The sequence below is a fragment of the Pochonia chlamydosporia genome (assembly GCF_001653235.2).
Source record: "Pochonia chlamydosporia 170 chromosome Unknown PCv3seq00029, whole genome shotgun sequence".
Taxonomy (NCBI): Eukaryota; Fungi; Ascomycota; class Sordariomycetes; order Hypocreales; family Clavicipitaceae; genus Pochonia; species Pochonia chlamydosporia.
The window spans coordinates 13,325-28,884 of record NW_019154064.1 but is presented as its reverse complement, the minus strand read 5'-3'; the positions used below and the strand labels follow the sequence as shown (position 1 = coordinate 28,884).

The 15,560-nt window shown below is 50.8% G+C and overlaps 6 protein-coding genes across 6 annotated transcripts; 2 read left to right on the top strand and 4 right to left on the bottom strand.

The window, feature by feature from the left end:
* Positions 1–280: 280 nt before the first annotated feature.
* VFPPC_18624 (hypothetical protein) lies at positions 281–646 on the bottom strand (the record flags this gene model as incomplete). The annotated part of the gene is made up of 1 exon (XM_022430209.1): positions 281–646. The coding sequence occupies one exon, from the start codon at positions 644–646 to the stop codon at positions 281–283; it is 366 nt and encodes a 121-aa protein (XP_022284826.1).
* Positions 647–1,253: 607 nt separating this feature from the next.
* On the bottom strand, positions 1,254–1,580 carry VFPPC_18623 (hypothetical protein; the record flags this gene model as incomplete). The annotated part of the gene is made up of 1 exon (XM_022430208.1): positions 1,254–1,580. The coding sequence occupies one exon, from the start codon at positions 1,578–1,580 to the stop codon at positions 1,254–1,256; it is 327 nt and encodes a 108-aa protein (XP_022284825.1).
* Positions 1,581–1,810: 230 nt separating this feature from the next.
* On the bottom strand, positions 1,811–2,213 carry VFPPC_18622 (hypothetical protein; the record flags this gene model as incomplete). Its single annotated transcript, XM_018290431.1, has 2 exons — positions 1,811–2,155; positions 2,208–2,213. The coding sequence occupies 2 exons, from the start codon at positions 2,211–2,213 to the stop codon at positions 1,811–1,813; spliced, it is 351 nt and encodes a 116-aa protein (XP_018135704.1).
* Positions 2,214–3,344: 1,131 nt separating this feature from the next.
* On the bottom strand, positions 3,345–4,318 carry VFPPC_18621 (Endonuclease/exonuclease/phosphatase; the record flags this gene model as incomplete). The annotated part of the gene is made up of 2 exons (XM_022430207.1): positions 3,345–4,188; positions 4,251–4,318. 2 exons carry the CDS (start codon positions 4,316–4,318, stop codon positions 3,345–3,347), a joined length of 912 nt encoding a protein of 303 aa, XP_022284824.1.
* Positions 4,319–4,786: 468 nt separating this feature from the next.
* VFPPC_18620 (zinc knuckle domain-containing protein) lies at positions 4,787–5,248 on the top strand (the record flags this gene model as incomplete). The annotated part of the gene is made up of 1 exon (XM_022430206.1): positions 4,787–5,248. The coding sequence occupies one exon, from the start codon at positions 4,787–4,789 to the stop codon at positions 5,246–5,248; it is 462 nt and encodes a 153-aa protein (XP_022284823.1).
* A 1,442-nt stretch (positions 5,249–6,690) lies between these two features.
* On the top strand, positions 6,691–13,805 carry VFPPC_12402 (protein kinase-like domain; the record flags this gene model as incomplete). The annotated part of the gene is made up of 4 exons (XM_018290296.1): positions 6,691–8,999; positions 10,548–11,158; positions 12,930–13,097; positions 13,165–13,805. 4 exons carry the CDS (start codon positions 6,691–6,693, stop codon positions 13,803–13,805), a joined length of 3,729 nt encoding a protein of 1,242 aa, XP_018135706.1.
* Between the last annotated feature and the right edge of the window lie 1,755 nt (positions 13,806–15,560).

The window sequence follows — 15,560 nt, the reverse complement described above, 5'->3', positions numbered from 1 at the left end:
TACTAATGGAAGGGCAAATTTTCGCCCAGATCTCCTCCTCTCTTGTTCCGTTGCCATGCTCAAGCAACTGTGGATCAGATGAAGATCGTGCTAACTGTGCTGAAGGCATCAAATTGATATTATCGGCCACCTACTCCTGCCCACTCCACTAGCAATTCCATACGTAGCTGTAAACCGTCATGGATGTGTGTGATAATTGGAATGGAACGAGAATACAGACTTCAACGGTCTCGGAAGGAGGGATATATCTCTTGTGGAAACCTTAGGTGTCCACGAGGCGTTAACAGGTAGCCACAATGGCGCAGCTTCGTAAACCGTGCGACGGCAGGACAAATTCTGGTTTTCTTTTCCTTAACCCGGGAGAAAACGCCAACAAAAAACAAGACGGCGTCTCATAGAAGAAGCAATAATTCGCGAAGAAGCGGAGTCGGATCGACTTGAGCCATTGAACCGTGCTGCAGTCTCCTGCCAGTGCTGCTTGTTGGCATGTCTGCTCGGCGACTGGCTTTGTATTTGAGCTACTTCTTTGGCTAATAGCAGCTAGACCAACCACGGCACTCAGATATGGAGTCGATATCGTTCTTTTAGATTTGAAAATGTGCCGCGACGCAAGTTCCTGACCTGGAATGTTAGAACTACAGGCCATGTCCGATTCATTGTAATTCGGGTCGCTGTGTCGAGCTACCAGTTTGCCGCTAGATTGAACTTTTCTCGGTTAAAAAGCGTGGCTGTCTTTTTTCGGATATCATCCGAGCCAAGCCACTGCTTGTTGCGTCGAATATCTTTATACTAACGGGAGTTTAATACCTGGCAGGGTCTCTGTGCTGGTAGACTAGATGGTATAAACCCGCGTCGGATGAGTTCCGTGAGCAATCTGATGAGTAGGTAGATTTGGGTAAATGTTACATTTTCACTCGGCTGTACTGTATGTTGTTGTTACATTGTGTTTAATATTCATTATGCCGTCGAGGCTTAGGGTGAACAACCAGCCTTCAGGTGCCGGCACCATAGCCTCCTTTGGGAGACACCTGGTAGTATGCTCCTTGTGGGCACCGATTCCGATTGCAATTGATTGAATTGCTGCAATTTGGACCTATATTGCAATTGATTGCAATTGATTGCAATCACGTGCAGCTAGGATCGATTTGATCATAATTGGTTGATTGATTAGCAAGCCTGGTATCAATAGGTGCTGCGTCAGTCCAACGCCGTGGCTCAATTAGCAGGTCGAAAGAAGCTTGGTGGCGATCAGGCTAAGATGCTGTGCATGCAGGCAAAGGCCACAACAATCCCAAAATGTCACCAGACCAAATATGGTACAGAGCCAGCGGACTTCTGGGTCGATCCGGGCCACCATTCCACCCCCCAGGGATGCATCGAGTTTCATGTGTAACAGCGAAATTGCGCCAGTAATTCGAATACGCCCAAGATGGTGAAAGCTGCCGGTGCGAAGTTGTGGTGGATTGCGTCCAACAGGCACACCTTGTCTTTGACGAATTTGGCCGAGACACGGCCATTCTGGTCTCCGAATGGTTCGGCGTATCCAGTTCTGTCACTCCAAGACATTGGCTATCGTACATTTTGCTTCCCCTGCTCGTCTCATGAGGTCAAGAATAACCTGTTTTGCTGGTGAGCAAAGAGGGCGGCTTGTCCGAAAATGCCTGTCAGAATTGAGATGTTGTAACGCGAGACTGGCTCTTTGCGAAGGACGAAGAGAGCTAGTGGTGTTTCTGGTGCCAGCCAGAAGAAGAATAGTATGAAACGGGTAAAGAAAAGACGATTGAGTGTCGCGTCGAAGACGTTATGCTTCTTAAGGACAGCAGTTGTCCCAATATCGTTTTCGAGCTGCAACAGCGTCCTTGTCGCCAATAAATCGGTGCTGGAAGAAGTTGAAGACGGCAAATTCGTCCCTTGTCATGACATAGGAGCCGGGCTGAGCTTGCACTTTGTCCCAGATCTGGGACAAAGCATTCTCGAGAATCTTGCTGACAGTAGGGTCCGGACCACCAACTGGGCTCTCGCGGGCAACCTCAAGGGCTTGAGCTACAGCAGCATCTTGCAAGTTCTTGCCTGGAGCAGGGGAGCCGCTCACGGCAACACTCATGACGGAGGTATCTTCGCGGTGAGGAATCGGACGACAGTGAGCGTAGTATGCCTGGTGGTGTTAGTTCTAATTATAGTGATGGATATCCTGAGTGGCGACAGACAAACATTTTTGAGGGGACGAATTCGAGACGGTGGGCGAACCGCCCACGTATATATGCATGCAGGTGCTAGTTCTGAAAGCTTGTATCGGCTGTTACAGCGCCTTGGGAATGGAAGGACTGTGCGGGTACAGGATCGTGGAAAGGGAAGTAAAGGCAGGGGTGGGCATGGGTAATTTAGGGCAAGGGCTAGAATGTAAAAGAAGACGTAAAAGAAGACCAAAAAGGAAGTCTCGTGCTTTTCCGAAGTTTCTGATAGAGAACGTCCGTCCCAAGTGGTGACTATGGCGCGCGTCGTCGGCGGTGGTCGGCTGGCGGTCGGCTGGCGCTGGATAATCAAGCAACTTTGCATAGCCGTACTTTTGTGTCGTGGCTGTCCACACAAAACAGGCGGATACCTTTACCCCGTACAGGAGGCGGCGAGGAAGTTGTACTGCGTGTGTCTGGTGTGCAAACTACACGCTGTTGGAGCAATGTTAGGCATAAGCAGTTTGTCACACAACTGTGAGGTCACATGGGATCGAGTTTTGACGACAGCGGAGGTGCCAAATTATATTGAGTGAGAATTATCTAAGGAACAAAAGAAACCTTGAACTTGTGCGGTTCGAACGTAGCTATTTATGCATCGCAGACCTGCTTGTTTATACCAACCTCTTCAAAGAATGTAGCCATTCTTGGGAATGCAGCTGAAGTTCATCAAGAGGTTGGAGGCAGGTTGAATGATTCCATGCTGAAAATAGGTTGCTCCAATCGCCTCGTGCTCCATCAAGCTTTATGTATGTATTTGTATGTGTATTTTCCGTCCAGCGGCCACAGGCCGCTCAGGTCCCCTAAAACGGGGCACAGGACGTGCTAGGCTAGTGACTAATCCACAAACTACGGGGCCTGTCCAAAGACGTGACTCCATTGCAACGTAAACAAAACACCATCTAGCATGGCATCAGCTCAAAGGCGCTCACAGTCTGTCTCTGATACCCGTCAGCGGGATGTGCAGGTGAAATTTTGGTAAACCGGAGGTCTACAGTAATCAGGGGTGGCATGCGCGGACAAAAGGCGTTTGAGCCACCTTCGCCAATCGCAGCCATGAAAGAAAAACAAAGGAAAAATTAGGCATGGGGATGCCGTGATAGAAATTGTCGCCTAGTGGCGTGGGCAAATCTTCTCGAGAAAGAAGCTTGCCTTCGCCAGCTTGACGAATTTGTCAAAGTCTCTGCCTATTGCTCGGTTGATCGCTGCGATCGGTGAGGGTGCAAGCCTCATCCGGTGACGCGGTTGGATCTTCCTGCAATAGAAGAGGTGCGTGGGCGCCTTCCGTCGACCACAGCTACATGTCAGTTGTGCGTCGTTGTGGTTGAATCTTTCATGATAGTCAGCAAAGTCGCCATGATGGGTTCTCGCCGCGAGCAGGTGGTGGAGGGTTGTGCGTGGGAGAGATAGCTCCTGTGGGCAGCCTCGAGGGAATTGAAGGGTCAGAGTCTTATACTTGTCAGGGGCAGAAACATCCCACCAGACTTGGACTACGTCTTTGGACCGCTGTTTAGCGGTTCTACGCAAGAAGGCCAGCGTTGGGGCGGCATCTACAGGTTCAGGCCGGGAGCTGCCTGCTTTCGCCAGCGCGTCAGCCTGGTCATTACCTGCAATTTTAGTGTGCCCAGGTACCCAGCGGACTTCGGTCTGTCTGTGAGTCTTTGCCAGGGCTTGGAAGGTAGGGAAGACTCGTTGTGAAGAGTCCGAGGGGTGGCCACGGAGAGATCTGGCGGCTGCAATATTATCAAGGCAAACAACTATCGTCTGAGAGGCGGATTGTGGTAGTCGCAGCGCGGCCTTCAGGCCTTCAAGTGCTCCTTTCGCTTCAGCGTCGAATACTTCAGCAGGGCCAAGGCGTCCTGCGCCTTGACAAATAGAGTGGTCGCGTTGGTGGACGGCATAGCCGTATCCGGCAGCGCCCTTCTCGGACAGTGAGAGGTCTGAGTATAGTACGTATCTGCCTGTGAGGGAGCAGTGGGGCCCGCTGCTTCATCAGGAAGTACCGTAACTTCGGCATACGAGTGACCTCTGGCACGGAAGCCAGCAACAACAATGTCAAAAGCTATCTGCTGAATGGAATGAGCCATTTGTATCGGCTTGTCGAAGCGATTCAGGGTATGCTAGAAGACCAGGAAAGGGAGTTTCGCCAAGCTTGCGCCCAGGACGAGGTGTTAACGGCGCGAGAGCACGTAGGGCGCGGCTCGGAGTATCTAGGCGAGCTGCCTCAGACGGTATCTCAAAAGGCACTTTCGTTCATTACTCGGGAGCGCCGCAAGGCGTTGAAAGGCATCCCGAGCCCTAAGAATCCGTGGCCGAATGCTATAGGGCCGTGTGACGGTACTTGCACTGTGTCCATCGAGCTAGGCGTCCCCTGCTATCATGCCATTTACCGGAAGCTCATCAACGCAACACGGCTAACCAAGTGGGATGTCCATCCTCGATGGCATCTACGAGAGCCGCTGAGCGATGACGTATATCGTCGAATCTTGGACCCGAAGGTCGCTACCAGCCTTCGGGGGCGACCTAGAAACAAACCCCAGCCTGTACCAGCGAGAATGGCAGTTCAGGCCGGCAATCAGGCTGGGCGCAGTCAGGTTTCCACCGCTCAGCCTCTAAACAATCGGCCAAACCGTCAATCATGTGCAAGCCGACATAAGACGGCTCTGGACAGCGTGGCGCGCGAAGCCACCCAGACACAAAAGAGCCAGCCAAACCGTATAAGGTCAGTATCAATAGGGTCAGGGAAGACAACGGGGGGTCGGGCAAGTGGGCGGAGGATTCAACCAAGTGTACGAAGGCGGCGATCTCAATGGGAGGTATCAAGTGATGAGACAAGGCTTCCTGTCCAAATAAGGTCGGCGGCAGTTGGAATTGCCGTAAGGGCTCCGAGCAAATGTAGCAAATGTCATGGGTTTGGCCATAGGAAGAACTCCAAGGCATGTCCCATGAAGTACTCGGGATCAGCGTCTCAATCTGAAAGCAAAGGCCAGGAGCGATGTATTGTAGTCAAATTGTAAAGCAGCAGGAGAAGGAAATATAAAAGGGAAAAAAAAAAAAAAAGAAGTTCGAATCGACTTGGGCCAGACAGAGTGGATTTTGGTGATCCGTACAGCGAAGTTGCGAAGCTGCGACAACTTGACCAAATTGTGACGATGTGGTCAAATTGGCCTTTGAGCGACACAACAAGCTGGTCTACTCAGACATGTTAAAGTGATATGTAGCGAAGCTGGCTTCACCGCCTTGTGTGGATGGCGTGCCAGCTGGCCCAAGTTTTGGCCAATGAGAGGCTCCAAAAATTGTAGCACCCGTAAATTGTAGCACGCGTAGTGATCTGTTGTAGCACCCCTATTAATTGCCAACAAGAAAAGGTGATCCGGAGAGCATAAGAAAAGAGTAATGATAATCTCCGTCGCGGTGGGACCACGCCTGCAGGCCAAGGTGGAACGTGGCAGCCGAGCCATCCTAGGGATCGGCCCACTACACTAAGCTTATCTGAATCAGTTGGCAGCATGCCTTAACGCAACAAATTCGCACAAAGAGCATTTTGTGTTCCTCAAGGAGCCGTTTCTGCATCTACATCGCTTCCGCGTGGTGCTTTGATCGCGATGCTGCTTTGCATGCGTAGCGAATGGAGTGGAGGCACACCTGCACATTCGCCATAATAAGAAGGTGCCACACTGCCATTGGAGTTAATCAGCACCACCAAAATTCTGAGAAAGAAGCCAATTCCGACATCAAGAGATATCTCAAGAACAAGATCCGATTGGCCATGTTGCAATTTTGGCACGCACTATGCTCACTTACTGCCGTATTTGAATAACTAGCCAAAACTGGCATTTTGCACTTCCTCGACGACATCTGTTGCGTCCCACGATTTCCGTCGTAAACGGCTCAGTCGCCGCCCAGAGTCATACCCGTATTTGTCCAGCCATTCACTTACGGCGGATTATATGACGCTGTGTTTCAATACATAACAGTTTTCCTACTTCTCTCTACTTGCAGGAAACAAGCAACTAAGAGCTGAATATTGAGCATTTTTTCTTTAACGATGCACTTTGCACAGCCATTCTAGCCGCACTGAGCCACTGAAATCAAATCTTCATCAGGCCGTCAGTCTTGAGCTAATCAGCCAGAACGAGCTCTATTTGAAGGAAATAAAGTGTACTAGCCTTTTATTGCAGGAGCCATTTCCCAGTATTTTTGGCAGTGAGAAATGGTTCAAGAGGCTTAATTATTAGTATTCCAGTCTCAATGCCGACGTTGGCGTATTACCAGACAATAGCCTAAGCCGAAAGAGTGCCCCGCCACATGGGCCACACCAACGTATGTATGGACCGCAAAAACAAAGCCAAACTTGGCTTGTCAACGTGGAGCCTTCAATCGCCGTGGCAACTAGCGCGGCGCCAAAGAAAACGCGAGTGTCAGCTTCAATCTCTCCACAGGTTTGCACCTCCATACCATGGCTGAGCAAACGAGGGTCGAAGAGCTTGAAAGGCTCTTACGAGAAGCTCAGCTACGCGCCGAGAGAGAACAGCAACGCGCCGAGACGGCGGAACAGCAGACCCGTGCTACAACGTTGGACGAGTATATCGCGGCTTGCCATAGCCTAGTGTTTTCGAGATTCGAGGTCGAGACGGACAAATCGCTTACCTCAAAAGGCTCAATCACAAACCCAAGGAATAAGCTATGTCCAACGAGCCTCAAGCCTTGGCCAGACTTCCTGGAGCAACAGAGAGTCGCCTTCGGCGTACTCTATGACGCGCTTCCCGCGCAGACGCGTCTTTTCGAGTCCCGAAACTTCTTGTCCGGACTTGGAGACAGAATTTCCCAGCGGCCGATTGCGAATGAGAAAGACCTCGAGACCTTCCTTCATAACAGCGTCGAGGATCCAGTCAGATCCATTCTGCATCAGCTTAAGGAGGTGGAGCAAGTGCAAAGCGTTTACGGAATTGGGGGTGGCATCATATTCGAGAATCACCCTAGTGCCATAAGCGATGTATCCGAAGAAGTCGTCCACCGTGAAATGTCATCACCACCCAGAACACCTGATCAGGGACGACTTTCGAATCAACTTCGCCCCGACCAAATATGTGTTTACCGATCTGAAGATGGCAAGTCGACAAGACGCAGCATGATCTACGTTTGCGAATACAAGGCACCTCACAAACTGACAGCGCCCCATCTTCGTGTTGGCCTGCGACCGATGAATGTATATAAGGAAGTTGTCAACCGCAAGACGATCCCTACCTCGGCGGATCCGGAAGGCCGTTTCCAATACCATGCGGAAAAACTAACCACCGCTGCCATATCGCAAACGTATCACTACATGATCGAGGGCGGACTCGACTACGGGCTGCTGACAACGGGTGAGACGATTGTGTTCCTCAAAATTGATTGGGAGGATCCGCAGACACTCTACTATCATCTAGCCGAGCCCGGGCCTGAGGTGTCGGCGCATCCGAACCATTTCCACTCTTGTACTGCTGTCGGGCAGTATCTAGCCTTCACCCTGGTCGCCTTGGGTCAACCCGGCCAAAGGCGGGAGCACGGCCAGGAGGAGCGTCGCCTTGCGATTCAGGGGCTGAAGACGTGGGCAGAAGATTTTGAGAGCACGCTGCGTTCTATTCCAGCCAGCGAGCGGTCCGCGCCAAGTGGCTTTTCGGACTATGAGCCTACTACCTACGAGGGTATTGATCGATCGCCATATCCATTTCGTCACGACCGACGGCCTGTTAGTGATAAGGACCAACCCGACAGGCAGCCTGCAAGACGGGACTCGCCAGAGTCCTCAGATGATGAATCAAGAAGCAACCTCCCAGACACACCGAGTCCCGCTGAACGGCGAACCGGGAGTCGAGAGCAGGGAACCCGACGAAGCCAGAGGATCCATGCTCAACGTCCACGAGGAGCCGCGGCACGAGGCGGTAGTGAGTATACGAGACAATACTGCACGCAGAAATGTCTGGTCGGAATGGTTAGAGGGCGTTTACTCGATATACGTTGTCCCAACGTAACGCTTCACAAGAGATGGCGGGGTCCCCTGGGTCCTCCCCAGGGTGGGATCATCTCCCATCATCCTGTCAGCCATCGCCAGTGGCTACAGCTTCTGAGGAAACAGCTCGAAGATTCTCTTGACAACGGGGTGACCCCTCTATGCGAGGGTGGTGCACGGGGTGTACTATTCCAAGTCACTTTGCTCGCCTATGGCTATACTTTCATCGGTAAGGGGACTGTCCGGGCGTTTATCGAGGATCTCGAGCACGAAGCCGCAGTTTACGATCGCCTCAAAGCGGTGCAAGGGATCAATGTGCCTGTTTTTTTAGGCACCATGGACCTCCGATCCATGAACAAAATCTACTATTATGACCACCGGGTCTACGTAGTGCATGTGATACTCCTCTCATGGGGCGGGTACAAGCTAAGCGATATTGAGAATGTCAATGGCATGGGCAAGACTCTGGCAGATGGGGCATTGCGATCGTTGCAATCGATACATCGAGAAGGTGTTGTCCACAAGGATGTGCGAGCAGCCAACATGCTATTCAATCCTGAGACGAATCGTGTAATGGTCATTGACTTCGAAAGATCATTGCTCGTGCAGCCGCCTCGGCGTGCCCTAGCTCAATTAGTACCCAACAAGAGGGCATGGAACAGTGAGACAACTGAGAAAAGAAAGGGCAGAGTTCGAGTCTCCGGTCAGCAACAAGGGTGTGGAGATGTTGTGGAAGACATTTCGATGGCGAGGTCGGCATTCTCAGAACTCAATTGGTATGCAGTCAAATAATACAATGACGTAGGCACGCACATCTGCTCTAGTTGAGCGTCATTCACGAGTGCAGCGTGCTTAAGGCGATGCATGCAACCGTAGTAGAGTTGGATTTGTCTGTAGTCGTAGGACGGCCCAAAGTCCCTGATCCAGTCCAGTCCAATTCTATTCTAAGGCAGATCCAGTCTAGCCAAATCCAATCCATCCAAATCCAGTCCAATGGCCCTCCGGTCCAATGAGATCACTGCACTGGCGGGCACCTTGTCGGAATCAAATGCTGGATTTCTGGACTAAAGAATATAAATCCATTGAAGTTACAGTCCCTACTCAGATGTCAGAATCAGTTCATGCGGTCAAGAACTTTTTCCAGAAGTGGGCGTAGCAGAAGAAGGGGACTAGCCTTGGTCAGTGTGAGAGGCTGAGCCGCTGTTTGTTCAACATAAGGGTGCCGTACAATTGTCTATCTAAAGCTAAGGAAGAAAAGGAGAAAGCAAGCTCGAGGCGAGCCTCGAGCTCGCGACCATGTTGCTGCTGCGTGGCATCTTAGGCAAAATGAAGTAATTTACGCAGGTCGGACTGGTCCGACACCGAAGCTCCGGGCCAGGCAGAGCCGGGTCCACAGCATCGGGCGAAGAATACACCAAGTATCTTCTTGCTCCAATAGTACCAGAAGTGACGGACCCACGATCCTGGCGGCTTGAGCCTACTCAGAGGAAGTCTTACCCAGCTCTATCGATTACGGCCCTAGATGTGCTGTCCATTCTGGCAACAACGGCGGAGCCAGAACGCCTGTTTTGGGTACGAAAATCGCCATTACGGACCGTAGGAACCGCATGGGAATTGAAAGCATTGAATGGAAGCGAGGGACTTGTGGTTTGCATTTTTATCCCAGTCAAAGTTATTCTTACGTGCTTCGTGAAGAAAGCAGGACTTTGGTGCTACTCTTGTGGTTTATTGTCAAATGGGTGAGGTTCTATGTATCGTACTACAGCAGCAAAAAGGTCAACATACCTGTCTGCAGTGTGTTAGATAGTACACGACCAATATGTTATCATTTCGTGCACGTATCTTGAAATAACAAGTAAAGAACCTTAGCACTGTGATGCAGTGTGTAAGATAGTGTGCTGTTACCATATATTATTACATTTTCGAAGGTCATCTCATATGATATGGGCAGAACCGTCATCATATCACATGAGGTTGATATGCCATTGACCAATTCGTCGTTACGCATTAACAACAGAAGCGCTTCAAAGCTCTTTAAAATCACGCAATTATAGTCTCTGAAGGCTAGAGACTACGTTTATGTAATTTTTATTAAGCTTAGTTATAATTTGGAGAAAGTTATTGCGCTTCGCATTTCGTGAATAAACGCGATGCAAAAAGGGTAGAGGCGTACTTGAGATGGCGCCTCATCAATCAATGGCACTGCGGTAGCGACAGCATCACTTGGGGGTTGGAACATGAATCGTGTGACTTGGGGGATCATCCGTTGACCAATCCATTGAGCCACTGACCTGACCCATCATTCTACTAACTTATAATGGCAGCTTGGGTGGAGACCAAGACGACGAGAAGTCGGCCAGCCCCGAGCTTGGTGTGGGACGATCCGCAACGATGGAGGAGGATGGTAGTTGTGGGTACCACTCTACGGAGCTGGCAACAACCGTTGCACTACCCAACCCGCTAAACGAGACAGAAGACCGAAGCATGGACCATTTCGGAAACGCAGGCCATGGCAACCAAAGAGATGTCTCACGCAGAGAAGAAGAAGCAGGTGGCGGATCCCCTGCTTTTCTGAACGACCATAGCAACGCAAACGACTCAGACACTATATTTATCACTGGCAACGATGTGGTGTCAGACTCCCAATCAGAGTCGGCTTGGGACTTAGGTGCCGAAGTTCGAAAAGTGCCGGATAATCACCCTTGTGCGATTGAGGCCAGTTCTCGGTCAGCAAAGGAATTCCTGGAGAATGTTTGGAGCCGCCGGTGTGGCTGCGAACCTGAAGAGCGTCGTCCAGGTCCAGAAGCCAATAATAGGTTCAGCCTTGAACAAATGGCCTGTTACTGGAAAGAACTTGGCGTTCCGGACGCCCTCAGCCCTTCATCTCCAGGCCCGTCTCAAATAGGCTATCATGATAATGATGATCTTGACTGGTGTGCGATATTGGCCGGTGGAGACAGGCAACCTTGTGTATGCTTCGAAAAAGTCAGCATGTCGTCCCTATCGTGCAACTTACATGGGATGTGGACAGTACCTTTTGCTGGGCCTCTTGTCTATCCATAAACAGAGGGTTGTTCGTTTCGTATCTTGCTCCAGCATCCAGAAACATCCAGTCCAGTGTTCACCTTTTCCATGATGGGAAACCTCTGCACATGATCCCCCATCTTAGACTGGGTAGCGGCCATCAATCGCCTCATCTTAGCGTATACATCTTTTTCCCCGAAATAACACACGCCAACCGAACGACATCGAACCTCACAAACAACGAGCGTCGCATTTGGATGGATGAACTGTTTTTGCCAGCCATCCGTTCCAACTGTCCACCTGATGTTATACAACACCATCCTCGGTCTTTTGATGATGTCACGACTAAGGCTCACAGCCGGCGAAGAGAAGCATGCTCTGGGCAGGTGCAAAACGATATGGACATGCATCATTATGTACCCTATGAATATCTAGAAGATGTTTGGAGACACATTGAGCCGTTGTGGCTGTGGTGTACCTGCGACGCAGCTTATTCGGCAGTCCGCAACTTCGAAGTAGAGTAAAAAGGTTCAAACTGAACCACTTCACTGATGCAATTGCTCAGCAACCGCAGAGAGAACTTGTAAAGAAGGTGACTGTGAGCCACTAGTCGTGAGCGTAGTCTCTCGGTTTGACCAAGGGTTACATGTAGCGCACATGCTAATATTTCTTGGCGGTAGATGTGAAACCTACCTGTTTTCATAGCCCACTGATGCAATAGGATTATGTGAGTTTAGAAGAGCCATCATTGGTGCTTCAACATTAACCTGAAACGTAGGTGCAGGTACGTGTTAGATGTAAGCGCGCGATCCACAGCATCGAGCCTTTTACAAGTTGGCTCCTTTTCTGGGCAAAAAGCTCACAATAGCTTACCTTTTCTAAATTTGTAGGGATGTTTATCATGTATTTCATTATATACACATTAATGCAACTTTGGAGCTCATCTCCCCTACCATATATACACCACGCTAGTAGCGCCGCGTAGATGCCTTGACAAGGGATTGAAACCAAGGCTAACGCGGCTTTCTGCTAGTATCAGCCCTTAAAAATAGAGCTAGTTAAGAGTTTAATCAATCACTGTATGAGGATGTCTGCCAAGCTATAAAAAGCAATCTACGCGCGCGCCTGCGTGCAGCAGGGGCTTTCGATTGGGAAACGGCAAGTGGGGCTTTGTGGTGATCCAATGGAGATAATGATGGTTCAGGTGGTGGCTTGCTGTATTATAGTGCGGAGGCCCCAAGCGGCTGAGCGTCTCAGGTGGATCAAAGCGACCGAATTATGTTATGCCATAGGTCTGGCTCGAGCCTTGATGCATGCACAGTAGAAGCGTGTACCGAACGGCGTTGAATAAGGGAGCCGCGCGAGAAAGGTCGGGATAGTAGAACCGCACGGAGGTTCCAGCGGTGCAGCCGTGCTCTTCAACCCCACTATATAAACCGGCGGCGTCTTTGACTCTCATGTGCATACTCTGAAGTCTGGTATACCACCGTCAAGTGCTCCCCTCCAGATACTCAACCTAGCTTCTCAGCCGGCATGAAGGGGCTCTCGTTTGGATTTTCCCACGCCTGGCTTTTTGTGTGCAATACCGGTACGAACATGTCCTTGGTCAACCAATCTCCAAGGATCCCTGGCACAACCCTATCCAGTTCAATGAACTAACAATTTCCTTCAACAACGAGCAGCCATCTTCGCCCTCACATTGTGCGTGCTCAGCGGGTGCCGTACCTCTGCTGAGAGCAAGTACAGCCTCATCAATGCCGACCACACGCTCCTGACGGCGTCGTTTGGGGAAGATTGCGTCAAAGCTGGCATCTCCGTCATCCCTGACTTATACAAGACGGGTCTGGCAGGTGCGTCCTCAATACTCACACCCGACGCTTTCAAACATGCCTTACCCGCCAACTCATTCTCCTTTAGGCGCATGCAGAGTCAAAGACGGCTCTGCCACCTGCGAATCCTCGCCTCCCGGCCACCCATCCCTGAACTGGATTGACATGTTCGAGTCCGACCTCAACCTCGCTGCTTCCGCAAACACCACGACTCCAAGACCCCCAGGCTCCTCCAACTCCACCATAGCCCACTGCCTCAACGTCATCGCCTCAAACCCCGTCGACCACGCCTACAACAACCGCCTTGCCTCCGCCCTCCTCGCGCTTCTCGCCATCTGCATCGTCCTCAACATCGCCACCACCGCTGTCGCGCTATTCAGTGTCTCCGCGTTCGCCTTGCCCGTCTTCTTCCCGGGGCTGGTGGATGAGATCCTCCTCGTCACATGTCTGGGCATCTACCTGGGAATCATGAACCACGAGGCCGGGTCGTACATCATGCAGGATCACCAGCACGATATCGACGGAAAGGCGGTGTTAGGGGTCGGTTTCTGGTTGTTGCTGAGCACCTTCGCCGTGCGTGCTTTGTCGATGCCAGCGCTGTTGGCGACAACGGTGTTGGTTGCGGTGTCGATCCCGCTCGTGGTGATTTCGCTGGTTTTATGTGTTGTTGGGTGTGCGGAGGCGGTGGCCGGTACGGTGGAGTTTGTTCCAGTTATTTACTACTTTTGAGACTGCACAGGAATGGGCATGGAATGGTGTACAAATGTTTTGGCCTTTTGGCCATGACCACATGTATATCTCGTTTTCACTGAGGAGAATGGAATTTGCAGGAGAAACCCCCAACGCAAACAAACCCCCCCTCTCTTCCTGTCTCGAGAATATTGACTGCATCACCATTTGATATTGTAGACATGTAATAGGTATCCAACACTACGCTGGTCAACGTATCTCAGCCTGTGGTAAGTCACATATCTATGGCTGCCAAGTGGGGGAAGGTTTGACTTTCCGGGTGCAATGTTTCGAGGCGCTCGCAGATGTGGGCAGTAGAGTCCACTACCACCTGCCACTAGTGACTTGATATGCGACAAGATGGAATTTTATACTTTCTCGGCATATTGTACAGCTTCCGGCTCCATATACTCGGCAGCTAGGCGGTTTGCGTCTCTGTCCTTCCCCCTTCTAATTGAGCAGCCATATTGAAAGTGAGTGGGGCGGGGTCGACCGCAGGCGCTGCGGGTTGTTGAGCGGCCTGCTGTGGATGCAAAGTCAACCAAACCATTTACAGTACATTGTATATATGCTCAATTGCTCACAACAGGCCACAATCTCGGCAATGTAAAGGCCGCAAACATGGAAACCTTCAACTGGCGCCATGAAATGACTATCGTAAACAGCGCAAGTCCTGCGCTGACTAACCCAAAAACAATGCCCACGGCCGTCGATGGATCCACGGTATATCCGTTGGCGTCGCTCATCGTGTGCTGAATAATGACTGTTGAGCATGAGTGCGATATACACTCCCGACTCTTGATGGATGATTATACCTACCTAAGAGCAGGAGTTGAGCAGGAGTTGAGCATTGCTGTCTATTGTTTTGAGGAAACAAAGAAGAAGGGAAAACTACAAACGGCAGAGGAGGGTAAAATTTATAACTAGCCAAGCCTAGGGCAAAAGAGAGAGCAGGAAATGGTTTATAGATCTCGGGAGAGCGTAAATGCACAAAAGCCGCGCATCTACACCCATCTCCATGCTTGGATCACTGGAGACGGCCAAGCCTGGGCCGGGGCTGTCAATTGTTAGTTCCAGTGGACAGGGGTCTTAGTATGGGAAGTCCGGGGTGGTGGATGGTACCGTGACCACGTACCGTCTTTTTCGTAGTAATAAACAATTGGGTCCCGCAAGGGACGAAATTTTCGACCGTCTTCGCTGCCATTCTGGGAAGAGATGCATGTGGAAGTCACCATAATTGGTATGGAGGGCTGCACCAGTCCCTGTCACTGTCGCCCTAACATTGCCCCCGGCTTCCCAACCTGGGCAGGCCCCGTCGTTTCCCAAGGGACAGGCCCCTACGCCTACGAGCACAGACAAAGAATTCAGTCTGAACACCCTAGTATTTGTGTGGGAGTGGGGTATAAAGTGGCGGATCTTTCAGACTAAATTCTTCAGACATAAAGACCCCTTTTCCGCAATAAAGACGCGGGAAACGCGTGCAGAAAAAGTGGAGAGAACTCCAACCGTCACCAACTTTTGGACGATTTGGGCGAGGCGTTGGTGCAGTAGCGCAGCTCTTGAACGTTTGGCTTGTGAGTCGTGAACGAGGTGTTTGCTTGGCAGGCCCAGGTGATTACAGAAAACATCATGCTGCTTTCGCTCTGTTTAACATGCTACAGCCATGCCAGCTTTATCTCACTCCCAAGCAAGTCTGTATGTATGATGTAAAGTATTGGCAGTAGTCCGTCTGGTCTGGTCTAGTTTCGGCATCAG